The sequence below is a fragment of the Cyanistes caeruleus genome, unplaced genomic scaffold (assembly GCF_971803275.1).
Source record: "Cyanistes caeruleus unplaced genomic scaffold, bCyaCae1.hap1.1 HAP1_SCAFFOLD_178, whole genome shotgun sequence".
Taxonomy (NCBI): Eukaryota; Metazoa; Chordata; class Aves; order Passeriformes; family Paridae; genus Cyanistes; species Cyanistes caeruleus.
Window position 1 is genome coordinate 1 of NW_028255966.1, and position 14,594 is coordinate 14,594.

A 14,594-nucleotide genomic window follows, 5' to 3' on the forward strand; every position below is an offset into this window, starting at 1 on the left:
TGTATAAATTTAGGAAAATCTAGACAAACTCATGTGTCATGGAATGATTTTCTCTGCATACCCAGCCTAAGTGTGCATGAAATAATTCCTGTTGCACATTCTGGCCAGAATCAAGTAATGCCTTATTTTTCTAAAGACATTGTTGAATAGTTTTTGCTTTCCTCAGTTTCAGTGAAAGGATTACACAGTTAGAGTAATTTTTTGTAATAATTTTACTTCTATATTGTCGGTTCTGTTTGGGCCAGTGGTATGAGAATCAGTTTTTAGTCCTAGGAGAATGAAAAGAAAACACTTGATTGCTTTCTCATTTTTGTTTTATATTTGTACTTGACTCTTAGTCATGACAAAATGATGGTATGAGTTTTTTGATGTTCCTCTTTAAGCTGCACTTTGAAAACTAGAAGAGCTTTAAAGTTGGTGCTTTAACACATAAACAATTATTAGAATACTGTTTAAAAAAAATAAATAGCAGATCTGTGGGGGGCCACGTGTGAGTCACAGGATGTCTGCCCTGGAAGAGAAGCTTTGCTCCAGGCAGCCAGGAGAGGAGCTTTAGAAATGCAAATTAACACTGATGGGACAAAGCCTGCACAATGGCCCAGGGGCTTCCTGTCTGCAGGAGGAATTGGACTGATTCCAGGAAGAAAAAACAGAGGCAATGAGTGAATCTGCTTGGAGATAGGGCCAGGGACTTGTACATAAGGCAACAAAGGGAGAAACCATCATTTTCAGAAAATGTTACTAATTGACAAGGACTGCTGCTCAGACCAAGTCCCAATACATTCCTGAACTTCCAAAAGAACAAACGCTTCACAGAGCCAGGAATATCGGGTGTTATACAAAAAGGACATGCAGTAGGCGGATCGGGAAGGCTGAACCTTCCAAGCACCTCGGCCAGTGTTGGGCAAAGGGACAGGGACATGCGGCCGGGAAAATCAGGACAAAAACGAGGCCGCGTCCTCCAACACCTGGAGAGAGCGCACGGCAAATGCCCCATGGCCTCTCCCTTTGGGCAGCAATAAAGTCACTTGCACACCACTCCTCTGGCTCCTTGGGCCACACAAACCTCTGGCGCCGGGAATTTTCCCGCCCGGCCCCGGGCCCAGCGCAGCCACCTCCGGCCTCCCGACACGAAGCGGGACGAGCCAGCGCTGCTCCGCCACCGCCTCCTGCCGAGGCCCCAGCGGCAAGGAGACCGCGGGCAGCCGCTCCCGCAGCGCCCTCAGCCCAGGGCCAACACGGGCCGGCCACGGCACAAGCCACCCGCCACAGCCCCCTGCCGCCCCCTCCCGGGCCCGCAGCGAGCCCCGAGGCCCCGCAGAACCGAGCGCGGCTCCCACCTGCGATGGCCGGGGCCGCCTCCGAGCTCCGCCGCCGCCTCACCGGGCTCCGGCCGCCGCTGCCGGGCCCGCACAGACGCTCCGGCAATGGCGGCTCTCCTGCCCCACGGCCGCCCTGGGGGCGCCAGCGGGGCCGGGCTTGTCCCCGTTCTGCCCAATCAGCGCGCGCCAGTGCCACGAGTGACGGCAGAAGCAGCCAATCGCAGCGAGCGGCGGGCTCTGCACACGGCACAGCCCCGCCCCGCGCTCTCAGGGCCCGCCCCGGGCTGCGTGAGGGGAAAGGCGGGAATGAGGAACAGCCCTGGAACGGGCCCGGCCCGAGCCGCCATTGAGCTCCCAACACAAACAAAGTTCTCCGCACCTCCCGGCCCGCCTTGCCCAGCCCTGGCTGCTGGGTGCCTCCGGCTCAGCGGGAAGCCCTGGAGCCTCATGCACATCTAATTAGGAGCATCAGTGCATCGCTGTGATTTCCCCCAAAAAAGGGAACCCCCCCCCGCCTCTTTGGCTGAGTGGAGGAGAGGAGAGATTTCTTGCACTAAACTCCCAAAATTACCAAAACCAAAGCGAAGTGAACCGGGACCCTCCAGCAGCGCCTCTCTGCCGTCCCAGCTGAAGCCCTCGCTGGCTGCTCCAGGCTGGAGCGGCACACTGGGAGCACTGGGAAGGGGCCCCGGCTCGGGGCGCAGCCCCCGGGGCAGCCCCACGGCAGCTCCAAGGCTCCGCCAGCCGGGATGGAACGTGGGACAGGGAGCAGGGGAAGGGACAGGGATACCGGAGCCGAGGGAATAACGAGGGTCACCGGGGGCACTTCACAAGCATTTAATGCAAAAGATAAAATCATAAGGGAGACAAAAGCAACAGCACCTGTGTCACCATAGCACAAGGCCACACAAGGACATGTCCCACTGCTGTGGGGTGATGCTGGCCCAAGTCCAGGCACCCACCACAGCTGCTCTCTCACTGCCCTCCACAGCCACACAGGGAGAGAAAATTTAACCAAGGGTTCATGAGTTAAGGACCCAAGACTCTTTCCTCATCAAACACAGTCATGGGCAAAACAGGAGATATAAATTGAATTTATTGCCAATAAGCTCAGAGCAGGAGAATAAGAAGACCCTTAAAAGCACCTTCCTTCCACCCCTCCCTCCTTCCAGCTCTGTATCCTAACCTGGCAGTGCAGGGATACAGGGAATGGAGCCATGGTCAGTTCATCTCCTGGGGCTTTTCCTGCTGTTCAGGGACAGGAGTCGTTCCCCTGCTGCACTCTGGGATCTCTCCCACCAGAGAGGTCTCCATGAACTTCTCCAACCTGAGTCCATTCCATGGGAGCAGCCCCCTCACAGTGCTGCAGCGTGGGTCACTCTGACACAGGTTCAGTCCTTCCAGGACAGGCGGCTCCAGCAGGGGCCCCTCTGTCCACAGGTGTCCCCCGGGGTCACAGCCTCATCTCAGGCATTCCACTGCTTGGGCATGGGCTTCTCCAGGGGCTTTGGGTGTATCTTTATTCTGGTGAATCTTCAGGGGCTGTCAATCTGCAATTCCCATTGTTGCTCTGTGTTCTGATGGATGTTCCTGCCCCTGTGTTCATCCAGGTGCCCATGGGGAGTCAGGAAGATCTGTTTGGTCAAGACTGAGCTCTGTGAGAAGCTCTTCCCACACTGAGGATACTCGTAGGGCCTCACCCCAGTGTGGATGTGCCGGTGCCTGATGAGGGTGCAGTTTTGTGAAGCCCTTCCCACAGTCAGGGCAGTGGAAGGGCCTCTCCTCTGTGTGAATCCACTGATGTTTGATGAGACCTGAGCTCCTTGGAAATCTCTTCCCACACTCAGGATGCACTGGTGTGCCCCGAGGTTGGAGCTCCAGCTGAAGCTCTTCCCACATTCCAAGCATTTGTGGGGCTTCTCCCTGCCATGAGCTCTCTCCCCCAGCTCTGAGCTCCGGCAGGATCTCCAGATGCCTTCCTGGCACAGGGGGGATCTTTCCTCCTTGCAGCTCCCTGGGCTGGGATTGCAGCCCCTCCTCATGCAGGGTCTCTTGGGATTTTCCTCTTCCTCCATCTGGCCATGGCTTGGGAATGACAAATCCTGGTTTGGGGGAAATCAAAGAGTGAGTGCCTTGGAGTAGAGGCTCCTCCTACCCAAGTCCATGTCTAGAGCTCAGCAGGAATCTTGTGGCCATGAAAATCTCCAAAATATCAAGATTCAGCCCAAAAAAGTGTCCCAGGATTTCCCCATTTCTTGTCTTTCCTATTTGGGATTCCAGAGGTTTCCCTTCCCTGGGATGATGGGGGTCCAAGGGCTCCAGGGGTTCCCCATCCTCTGGGATCCCCCTTAGCAATGATCCAGGGGCTTTTGGGGGTCCATGGGCTCCCTTCTCCCCTGATCTCTGCTTTGAGATCCCAGGAATCCCAGGAGTCTCTCCTCTCCAGGCTCCCACCTCTCCAAGCTGCCAGGGTCCCCCAGCTCTGGGATCGCCCCTCTCTGCTCTCCCCACTCTGGGGGTCCCAGGGGTTCCTCTCCTCTGCTCTCCCGGGGATCCCCAGGACCAATGTCCTCCCCCAGCCAATACTGAGCAATGGCCACGTGGACCCCAAAGATCCCCCAAGCGGCTCAGCTTTGGGGTCCTGCAAGATCCAAACCTACACACACAGAGGGAAAAAACCTCCCAGGGACGCCAGACAATATTTGGCGCTCAGTTCCGCAATCTGCAAGTTCCAAACACACCCCAATAAAAAGACCCTCTCAGGGACCCCCTGACAGATTTGGGACCAGCTCCCCCTCCCTGCTCACCTGCAGGATGAGGTGGGGGCGATGGGCCCGTGGCCGGGGGTGCTGCGGACACAGGGGGCACTGGAACCTCCAGCTTCTCCTTCTATTCCTGTTCCTGCTCCTCCTTTTCCTTTCTCCCTCCTCCTGCTCCTCCTCCTTCCCAATCCCATCTCCTCCCCAGTTCCTGCCTTCTGTATATTTACAGTGGAGAACCTTGCTTGTTTTTAGAACTAGAACAAAGATTTCAGATGGAACAAGCCTTGCTGGTTTTATTCAGCAGTATCAGTGACTACAGGTCGTGTTTGCTTTGGTTTGGTGCTGTCCTCGTTCCTCCTCAGTGCTCAGGCTGGGCTATGGGGTGTCCTTGTTTGCTGCATTTTCAGAGTTCCTCTTGGATCCTTTGGGCAATAGGCCGTGCCCTGGGAGGATTCTTTGTGCTCCTTTGTGACACAGGAGAAGCTTCCAGGCGGTTTTTGCGTGAGCGGCTGCTGTGGTGTCACAGGAGCGTTGCCACGTCCCCGTGGTGTTCCCGTTGCTGTGGGACACGGAGGCCTCAGTGTCCAGAGCGGCTCTGGGCGCCTGCTCGTTGCCAGAGGATCCTCCTGCCCGAGGCATTCTCAGCAGCCAGCCCAGCCCCTGACGGGTGTCCTTCTGTGCTTGCAGGGGTACAGTCTGCAGACGTGTGCAGCGCAGCCAAAATGATGCAGCAAGTGGTTGCTGCAGTTGGCACTCTGTTCTCTGTGGCTTATTCGGGGTATTTTTTAACCCACTTGGCACGTAAGTTGAGGTTTTCCCTCGGTGCAGCCTCTGTGGCTTTGGGCTTGCTGTGTGCTTTCTGTTCTTCCACTGGAACAGAGTTGACTCTGTAACCAAATTGCCCTGAGGACAGGGTTGGTTTGGGAGAGCTCCTGCCAGCAGCTGCAGCTGAAAAAGGGGGTGTCTGCAGCCAGCGGGGCGTGCACAGCATTTGCAATGAGGCCTGGGGGGGTTCTGTTCCCTCAAGCGGGGAGTCTGCGGCAGCGGAGCCTGGAACTCCCTCCGTTTGCTGCTCCAGCCAAGAGCTGACACAGCCCAGTATTTTGTGCTGCTCTCTTGCTTGCTGTGTGAAGGGCCTGTGGCTCCTGGAGGGATGCTGTGAAAGCAAAATGCTCTCTCGGGCTTGCCTTGCTCATTTCCCACCACAGGCAGTTTTTTCCTAACAACATCTGGTTCACGTTCCCTCTCCCGTTGCAGGGCACCTCACGCGTGGATCCCCAGCAGCTCCTCCTTCGGTGAGTGGCAAAGGAAGCTTTGGTGTTCAGAATTGCGCAGCAAGTTGTGAGCTCGGCGTGTGGCAGCCGAGTGCCAGCCTGGGAGGCTGAAGGAAAGTTCCTGTCAGTGTCTTTGCAGCAGCAGCAGCAGCAGCAGCAGCAGCAAAGAGATCCCTGGCAGTTTTCTCTGTTTCTGCTGAAGAGCTTTTGAAGAGCTGCAGGACTGGTTTTGCAGGCAGAAGATTGCTTGCTGGCTTTAGCCATGCTGGAATATGGAATTCCCAACAATAAGTGGCAATGTTGGCTTTAGCCCATTGTTAGTTTGAACAGCTCTGAACTCTATTTCTGCTTAGTGCAGCTGGATGTGTAGCTGAGGATAAAGAAGGTGATAACTGAGATAGAACTTCCCGTCCCTCACGCTCCCATCTGTCCACAGGGCACCAAAGCAGCATCAGCACCTCCTCTGGCTCCCTCTGCTTGCAAAGAGGAGGCCAAAGAGGAGGAAGAGAGCAGTGAACTTCCCGCTGTTCTGGGAGACGAGGGCGAACACCCCGCGGTTTGGGAAAACAACGGCGAGGCTCCCGCGGTGTGGGACAAGGACAGTGGACATCTCCCGGTGGGGGATGAGGACGGTGGATGTCCCCTGGTGTGGGATGAGCATGGCCAAGCTCCCATGGCATGGGACGAGGATGACGGCAATCTCCCGGTGTGGGATGAGGACAGAGAACGTCCTGTGGCTTGGGAAGAGGAGGGTGAACCAGCAGCATTTTGGGAAGAGGATGAGGAACCTGCACTGCTTTGGGAAGAGGATGAGGAACCTCCCTCTGCTCCTGAAGAGGACACCGAAGCTCCCTGTGCTGCAGGATCCTGGGCTGAACATTCTGACAGCAGCACAGCCCTGCAGCCAGAGGGGAGCGGGGAGTGGAGCCTGATGCAGCTGAGTACGTCTGCTCTGTTCCTGTGTGCCAGAGCAGGGTGCTGTGTGTGTGTCTCAGCATCAGCTGCACCCAGGGTTGCTCTGCAGCTGAATGGCACAGGGTCATTTATTGTCCTTCCCCAGCTGAGAGCAAGGGGCTCCCGGCCCCAGGGAGTGGGGCTGCATTCTGGCTCTCATCTGAGAGGGAGCATCTTCCACCTGGTTTCTTTCAGGGAACACCGTGAGCGTGGGGGAGCCTGCCGAGAAATACCTGGAACTGGAGCAGATTGGCCAAGGGTAAGTGCAAGGCAGTTACTTCTGCACAAGCAGGGCCCAGGTATTTTGCTGGTGCAGGATCCAGTGAGAAGTCAGGAGAGCTCCAAACCCCTTCAGACACTGGGGTACGATGCTGCTGTCTCTCAGTGCTGATCAGAATTGATAACTGTGGTCAGAAGGCACCTTGCATGGCAGAGGGCTGGTGGCTGCTGTGCTGTTGTTTGAAGGGTGGATGCACTCGGGTGTTTTGTGAACGCTGCAGGCAGCAGAGATCTCCTGTCTGGGCTGGCTTTCACTGCCAGGGCCTAAAGCGCTGCTTCTTTCTTCTCTGCTGTTTTGTCTCCAGGGCTTTTGGAACCGTTTCCAAAGGACTCGACAGGGCCACGGGAGGAGAGGTCAGTGTCAACACGCCCAGCACGTCTTGCAGCTCTCGAGGGCTTTCCCCTCTGCTGGGAGCTGTGGCTGGAGCTGTGGGGCCCAGCAGAGCTTTCCTGCACAGGCTGCTCCTCTGAAGGCAGAGCAGGGTCAGCCTGCAGAGCACAGCTGGGACAGACTTGGTCCTTCTCAAGTGCCCAAAGGAAGGCAAGGAGGGCAGCGGTGTCTGTCAGAGCAGGACACGCTGGCCTGGTCTTCATGTCTAAAAGTGTGAATGCATCAGCTGGTGGAGACTGAGGCCCAATTTACCTTCATCCGAGCCTCGGACAGGAACACTATTTAGCAGTTTTATCATCCTGAGTTCCATCAGGATACCTCAAGGCCTAATTAAGGAGAGATCCTGCTTGGGCTCAGTTTGGGGTTTTAGTCCTACTGCAGCTGTTCCCACAGAGACAGGAGAGAAATGAGAAGATGGATGTGCAGAGCAAAGCTCTCTCCTAAACCCTGCAGCTGTGTTTGGGTCTGGTGTCAGTGGCAGCTGGGACAGGGATTATCTGAGCAATGGATGTGCATGTTTGCTTTGTTGTGCTATCCCAAACAGGGCAGGGACATTTGAAATCATGGCCAAATGCCATAGAATTGCTAAAGGGTTCCCAGCTGTTTTGCTCTGTGTGCACAGAAACAGAATTACCTCCTGCTTGCAAAATGTGTTGGAATAATAATCCTAAGAGTGCTGAGGCCACTTGAGAAGACTGTAGGTGCAGAGAATGTTGTTAGAGCTTGGAGGCTGACAGCTGAGGGAGCATTTCTGCAGAGCTTACAGAGCCAAATGTCTCTGGCCATGAGTCCTGTAACAGCCCCAGTGAGCAGAGCAATGGGCTGTGGGAATGGCACTTGCTGAGCTCTGGTGTCCCATCCCAAGGCAGTTTGGCACAGCCCGGCTCGCTCGCTCCAAAAAGACTCGCTCCGTCTTTGCTGTGGCCTCCTGCCACAGACTGCTCCAGTTAAAGGTCTGCAATGTCCCTTCAGGTGGCCATCAAGAAAATGAGTCTCAGAGGGCACAACAGGGAACGAGCTGTGAATGAGGTCGTGGTCCTGAAGGACAAGAAGAACCCCAACATTGTCAACTCTCTGGACAGGTGAGTGCTTCAGGTCTTCTCCCGTGCACGGGCCCTGCGTTCATCTTTCCTGGCATCCCCAGTCTGTAGCCTGTTCTGAAAATGCCTGACCCGGCCATATCTTCCCAGAACACCAGCCTGGCACTTCACTCCTTCCATGTGCTTTTGTTGCTTTGCTTTGCCTTTTTCTTCAAGTTGACCCCATTTGCTGTGTTTTACAGCAAGGGCTGATAAACCCTGGTAGAAATTATTTTCCTTGGCTTCTTCTTCCCAGCCCTGTCCCATTGCTGCAGATGCCAGGAAGACCAGGTTCCTGTTTCCAGAAATGCCTCATTTTCCCATTTTTCAATGGCCCTGCCTATTTCTGAAGGGACTTTGTGCAAGGTTTTCCAAGCATTTGACTGCTTTTGCCCCAAGTGCTGCACGGCCTCCTCCCCTGGATAACTCTGGAAGTTGTGTTGCCTTGTTCCAAAGGGAATGGTGGAACTGATGAGTTCAGATGCTGAAGCAGCTGGGGACAAGTGTTGTGGTTCCACATTGAGCTGGGCTGTTGCTAAAGTGCATTTTTCACCTGCTTGCCATCTAAGGCCTCTCCTTTCTCCCGGGTGCCTCCTTCTCCTTCAGACTGTGCAGATTCCAAGGCCTGTGCAGCCTGGCAGGAATGTCTCTCCATCTGATTCTGTCCTCATTGACAAGTGACCTGGGAACAAAACTCCACTCTGGGCTTTTCCCTGGGGGAATTGAGCAATGCACATTCATCTCTGTGCCATTGTTCTCCTCTTCCAGCTTCCTTGTTGATGGAGATCTCTGGCTGGTGATGGAATACATGGATGGAGGAACTTTGCAGGACGTTGTCAGACAGACACGCATGGCTGAAGGAGAGATGGCAGCTGTCAGTCAGGAGGTGAGGGATCCTGCTTGTGCTTCCCATGGCTGGGACACCATGGTCCTTCCAAAGAGGCTGTGAGAGCAGAGTGGCTCCATGCTCAGGCCTTTGTTTCTGTGTTGTTTTTATGAGCTGGAGAGGAAAGAGCCTCTGAAGTGAATGGCCTGCAAATATCACTGCATTTCTACTCTGTTCTTGTCCTCTTCCCTGCTGTTGTGGTACTCCCTGGCTTTTTTGGATTTCCTGTTCTCAGCTTTGCCTTGAACCTTTTGCCTGGAGCCTGTCTGCACTGCACTCCTGGGCTGTCACAGCAAAGTTGCTGCTGGCAGAATTCTAAACTGTCCTTTGTTGTGTGATATATTCCGGCCTCTGATTTTTTCTCTCGTGTTTCTTGTTGTCTCTCAGTGTCTGCAGGGCCTGGATTTCCTCCATTCCAACCGGGTGATCCACAGAGATCTGAAGAGCTCCAACATCCTTCTGGGAATGGACGGCTCTGTCAAGCTGGGTGGGTGTTCCTGGCCAGGCACGGCGCTCCCGGGGTGCGGCTGTGGGGCTGCTTCCCAGTGAGGGCCAGAGCCCCACAAGTGCTGCTGGTGGCACTGCCCGGCCCCTGCTGCCAGCTGAGAGCGGCTGCCCCGTGCAGAGAGCTCAGGAGAGGAGCAGGCTGTCAGGAGTGCCTTTGCTCTGGGAATGGCCCTCCCAGAGGGGCAGGAGTTGCAATCTAAAGCTTCAAAGGAAGTCATTAAAGCCAAGCATGAAAGCTGAGGGCTTCTTTCAGGGTCCAGTTCCATCTTTCCTTGGCTACAGCCCTGAGGACATTTCCAGCTGGATTCAGCACTGCATTCCCAGACTGAGAGTGGGGAATCTTTGTGCTTGGTTTCCTCATTGCAGCTGCCTTTGACAGTGCTTGTTTCTGTCCTCAGCTGATTTTGGCCTCTGCGCTCAGCTCAGCCCTGAGCAGGACCAGTGCAGCTCCATGGTGGGCACTGCTCACTGGATGGCCCCAGAAGTTGTGACCAGTTCTCCTTACGGCCCCAAGGTGGACATCTGGTCCTTTGGCATTGTGACCATCGAGATGGTGGAAGGAGAACCTCCTTACTTCCAGCAAACGGGGGCCATGGTAAGAGGCAAATTCTCCAGGCTTTGCAGAGGCCTGTGAGCACAGGGTGACCCTGCACTGGGAGGAGCAGCTGGAGGTTTCTGCACATCGCAAAGGGAATTCCCACAGCACCTGAGCCTGAACACAGACAAATATTCTGCAGCCTTCAGCAACAATTTGCTTTGGGATTTAAGTTGTTGCAGCTCTTGTGAGGATGACCCAAATACATGAAGCAAGTGCATCAGCTCTAATGTTGTCTTGCAGAAAACCCCAAACCAACCCCAACACCCACACCCAAACCCAACAAGATTTCTGGAGGAGTTTCTAAAAGAGGTTTTGTGAGATGCATTTCCCCCTGGCTCTTCTCACTGGGAAACTATACTGAAACATGAAGATGATTGTTTAACATCCCCACACTCTAACATATTTCTTTCCTAGTCCAAGCTACTTTCTCTGTGTCACCAAGGCTGAGCTTTCAGCCACACAAACCTGCTGTTCCTTGCCTGGCAGTTTCTGGCATGGGGCATCAGGAATGCTTTTACTTGAGTGTCAGTGGCACTGCAGAGATGCATTTGATGTAAGAATCCCTTGAAATAACACAGGCAGACCACACTGACTCTTGAAAATGGCCTGTAAAGCTGGCGTCTGTATTTGGAGAAGCAAAATGGGCTATTTCTGATGGAGGTTCCTACTGACAAAGTCAGCCAGTGCAGTCGGCTCTGAAGGCAAGATCATTTGGATGTTGCAATGGCTGTGGCTGCACCAGGGTTTGGGTTTTTTGGTTGGCCCAGAAGAATGAGCTGTGAGCAGCAGCATCTGTGCCAGGGAGGAAAGTGCCCGGGGAGCTGGGGCAGAGAAAGCGGGCTGGATGTGAGCACGTGTGGGTGTGGAGGAAGCTGTCAGAGCGCTGTGTTTGCTTTTCCTGCAGGCCCGCGCTCTGATCCGGCAGAACGGGAGCCCGCAGCTGCAGGAGCCCAGGCGCCTGTCGGCTCTGCTGCGGGACTTCCTCGAGTGCAGCCTGGAGCCGGACGAGGAGCGGCGCTTCTCTGCCCAGGAGCTGCTGCAGGTGAATGCCAAGCGGCTGCGGGGGAAACGGCAGCGCCAGGGAGGGCTTTTCTTGTGGGGCCCCCCTCCCACCATCTCCAGTCCCGCTGCTTTTCACACGCAAAGCCAGCAGAATCCTCGCCTGCTTTGGCTTGGCAGGCTCCTGTCGAGCTCATCTGGAGCTGGTGCCCCGCCACGAGCGGGGACATCTTCAAGCACATCAGGTGGCTCAGAGCCCTGCCTGACCTGAGCCTGGATGTTTCCAGGGAGGAGCCACCTCCCACATCTCTGGGCTCCCTCTCTCAGTGTTTCCCCACTCTCCTGCTACAGCAATTCTTCTTTACATCTAATCTGAGCCTGCTTCCCTCTCTTGACTTTCAAACCATTCCCCTTTGTCCTGTTGCAACAGAGCCTGTGAGGAACTTGAGTCTGGAAAGTAACAGTTCATTTCTTTCTTTTTTATCCCTTGGGCAGCACCCATTTTTGTCATCAGCCAAGCCTCTCTCCAGCCTGACCCCTCTGATCACTGCAGCAAAGCAACTGAGGGAGCAGCGGAGGAGGAGATGAAGCACAGGAGGCCAACTTTTCGTTATAGTAGTTAGGAAAAGTAGTTAGTAACCTTAGTTAGCACTGTTAGTTAGTTAGGGTAGTTAGGACAGCCTGTTTGTTATGGCAGTTATTTGAATAAAATCTCTGTTAAACCTCAATCCCTTGAGGTGTCCTGTCCTTCTCCCGCTGTGACTCAGCTGCCCGGAGCACTGCGAGGGGAGAGCGGGCCCAGCCTCGCCCAGAGCTGAGCCCCAGCAGGGCCTGGCAGAGCCCAGAGCAGCCTCGGCATCTGCAGAGTCAGCCTGGAAGGAGGCGCTTGGAGCCTTCTGGGCTGCAGCCGGCTCTTGCTTACAAACTGTGTGCGCTGGAAAATGCCTCTGGTTCTGCGGGAGGGCAGAAGGGGCCCGGGGAAGGCCCAAGTGCTCCATGCAAGGGAAAAACCTGCCCTGTGTTTGTGATAAAGAACAATGTTGTTGTTGACCTTCGCTATTATGTGTTGGCTTTTGCCAATTATTATAATCACAACGATTTTGATATAGCACAGTTTGTAATCACTTTTAACTGCTTTTGATATAGTAGTGTTATAAATGACTTTCAAATTTCCAAACAATCAAATTTAATTAATTGATAACATAGCTTAATAAATTGGATACAAAATAATAAAAGAATAGAATTTAGTAAAAGAATACAATTTAGTAAAAAAGAGATACAATTTAGTAGATATATTCAGATACATATTTTTATATATATATATATATATGTGAATATAATTGGCCAGTGGTTACAAATGCTTAAGGGATAAGTAAAACTGACGGGGTGTAGGGGGGACGCTTCTCACCTCACCTCACGTACGAAACAAAGCACTTCAAGCTAAACTTATATACTGTATGCTTATACATATTCATTAATGTTTCCCATAAGTTTCCTCCTTTTTCTGATTTTACTGACCATTTATTTTCTAAACTACATCCTGTACCTTAATTTTGACATGTAACATCTGCAAAGGGGTACATCTGCTTTATAACACTGATTCTTGATTGTTTCTAATAATAACTTTAATAACAGTTACAATTTAGTTACCACAAATCAATTCCATTTATTACACTGGGAATGGGGAACCCCTGCGCTTCCATTTCTGGGTGAACCCCCCTTCCTGGGCACAGAGACTCCCTTGAACGTTCAGTTTGGAGCACTGGGACCCCCTGGTACCCCCTTCCCAGCTCCAAAAACCCCTGCACCCCCTTATCTGGAACCTGGAATCCCCTGAACACCCATTCTCGGGAATGGAAACCTCCCAGAACCCCCATTTCTGGGCACCAGAACCCCCATGAACCTCCATTTTCAGGCACCGGGACCCCTTGAACCCCAGAACAGAGGAAGGGATCCCCCTGAACTCCCATTCCGCTGCAGCAGGACCCCCGTGCACCCCTGTATCCAGGACTGGAACCCTCCCAAACCCCCCCATCCTCACACCCTGGGACCCCCCTGCAGCCAAGCCAGGCTGTCACCCCCCTGCTTTGTTGGTATAACCCAAAGTTATCTCCTCCCCTGCCCTGCCTATCATTGTATCCCAACCCCTTTTTCCAGCACCTTCCCTATCAATCTTGTCCACCCTGCCCCTTGTTCCCAAATGTCCCCTGTCAATCCTGCCTTATGCCAACCCCCTGCTTGGACGTCCCCTTTGGAAATCCCCTAATCCACAGCACCCCATTGGTCCATGTGTCCTATTCCCCTCCCCAGGATATCCCTCACTGGTTGAAATTGTATCCACCCCTGGGCCCTCCCCATATATAAATTGCTGTACGCTTGTGTTCTGTGTCTTTTGTCCCTGGACCCTTGGGAGACTAAACCTTTCCCTGAACCCCAATATAAAAGACCTTCCCCCATTCTTGCCTCCACACTGTGCCTGACAGCTGTTAAGTGCTGTAGAGCATTGCTCTAAGCCACATCTCGGGTCATCCTGCTCCTGAGGTGTGTTCCACTCCTGACGTGGAGCTGAGGAAGAGCTGACCGGCCTTGGCACCATTTCACACCCAGCTGATCCCAGTGTGCCCAATCTCTCCGAGCGCCCACCCCAGCGTGTCCATCTCGCTGGTGCCCTTGAGCTGAAGCCAGCAGCTCCTGGTGCTGCTGGATACTCCCCCGGCAATGCGGGCTCAGCTCCAGCTGCCAGGTGGAGCACGTCAGCCTGGAGCACCCCCTGAGCCGGCACTGGGGCACGGCCCGGCCCCCACAGCGTCGGGGACAGAAGGGGAGGCACTGGGGGGGCCCAGAGGGGGATTAGGGTGTGCTGGGAGGAACTGGGAGGGAGTTTGAGATAGACTGGTTTAAACTGGGGAAGGGATTGAGGTGCTTAGGATGGCTGGGAAGGGGTTTGAAGGATGTTGGGGAGGGTGGGATGGGGTTCTGGGGGTCCTGGTGGACACTGGGAGGGAGTTTGGGGGTGCTGGGTGTCACTGGGAGGGATTTGAGTGAGCCTGGAGGGACTGGAAGGAGATTGGGCATTGGAAAACAGGGATTAGGATGAGGTTGGTTGTGCTGGGAAGAGACTGGAAGGAGTCTTGATGAGTCCTGGTGGGGCTGGGAAGGGACTGGGAGAGGGTCTGGGGGTCCTGGGGAAGTGGGGAGAAATTGGGAGGGGGCTGAGGGATCCTGAGAGGAACAGGAGGGACTCTGCTGGGTCCTGAGGAGGCTGGGAAGAGACTGGCAGTGATTTACCAAAATAGTGATACTGATCTGGTATCAACACCAATCTGTTAATGGACAAAAAAACCTCTCCAACAGTTTAAAGTTACAAAGTGGATGTTTAATCACAGCACTGGGTGAGTGTGGGACTCACGCCTTAATATGCACTGCAAGTTGACAAAAGATTCCAGTGTCTATTTATTTACAGAAGTCTTAAAATATCTAAAATACTAATACATATTAATACTAATGCATATGCATAATGCTAACACTTCCCATTCCCCAGGT

General features: G+C 53.9%; 1 protein-coding gene across 1 annotated transcript; it reads left to right on the forward strand.

Annotated features, from left to right (window-relative positions):
• The first annotated feature begins 4,144 nt into the window (after positions 1–4,144).
• LOC111946011 (uncharacterized) lies at positions 4,145–11,779 on the forward strand. Its single transcript, XM_086874259.1, has 11 exons — positions 4,145–4,885; positions 5,342–5,379; positions 5,795–6,299; positions 6,508–6,571; positions 6,897–6,945; positions 7,955–8,064; positions 8,830–8,947; positions 9,335–9,434; positions 9,853–10,049; positions 10,957–11,094; positions 11,547–11,779. Exons 1-11 carry the CDS (start codon positions 4,357–4,359, stop codon positions 11,637–11,639), a joined length of 1,941 nt encoding a protein of 646 aa, XP_086730385.1. The 5' UTR covers positions 4,145–4,356; the 3' UTR covers positions 11,640–11,779.
• Positions 11,780–14,594: the final 2,815 nt, after the last annotated feature.

Bases quoted from the DNA above. Each gene is read 5' to 3' on its own strand.
- LOC111946011 (XM_086874259.1), top strand. From the start codon at position 4,357: ATGGAACAAGCCTTGCTGGTTTTATTCAGCAGTATCAGTGACTACAGG. The intron at 5,380-5,794 runs GTGAGTGGCAAA...ATCTGTCCACAG, and splicing joins CCCCAGCAGCTCCTCCTTCG to GGCACCAAAGCAGCATCAGC. The intron at 8,948-9,334 runs GTGAGGGATCCT...GTTGTCTCTCAG, and splicing joins TGGCAGCTGTCAGTCAGGAG to TGTCTGCAGGGCCTGGATTT.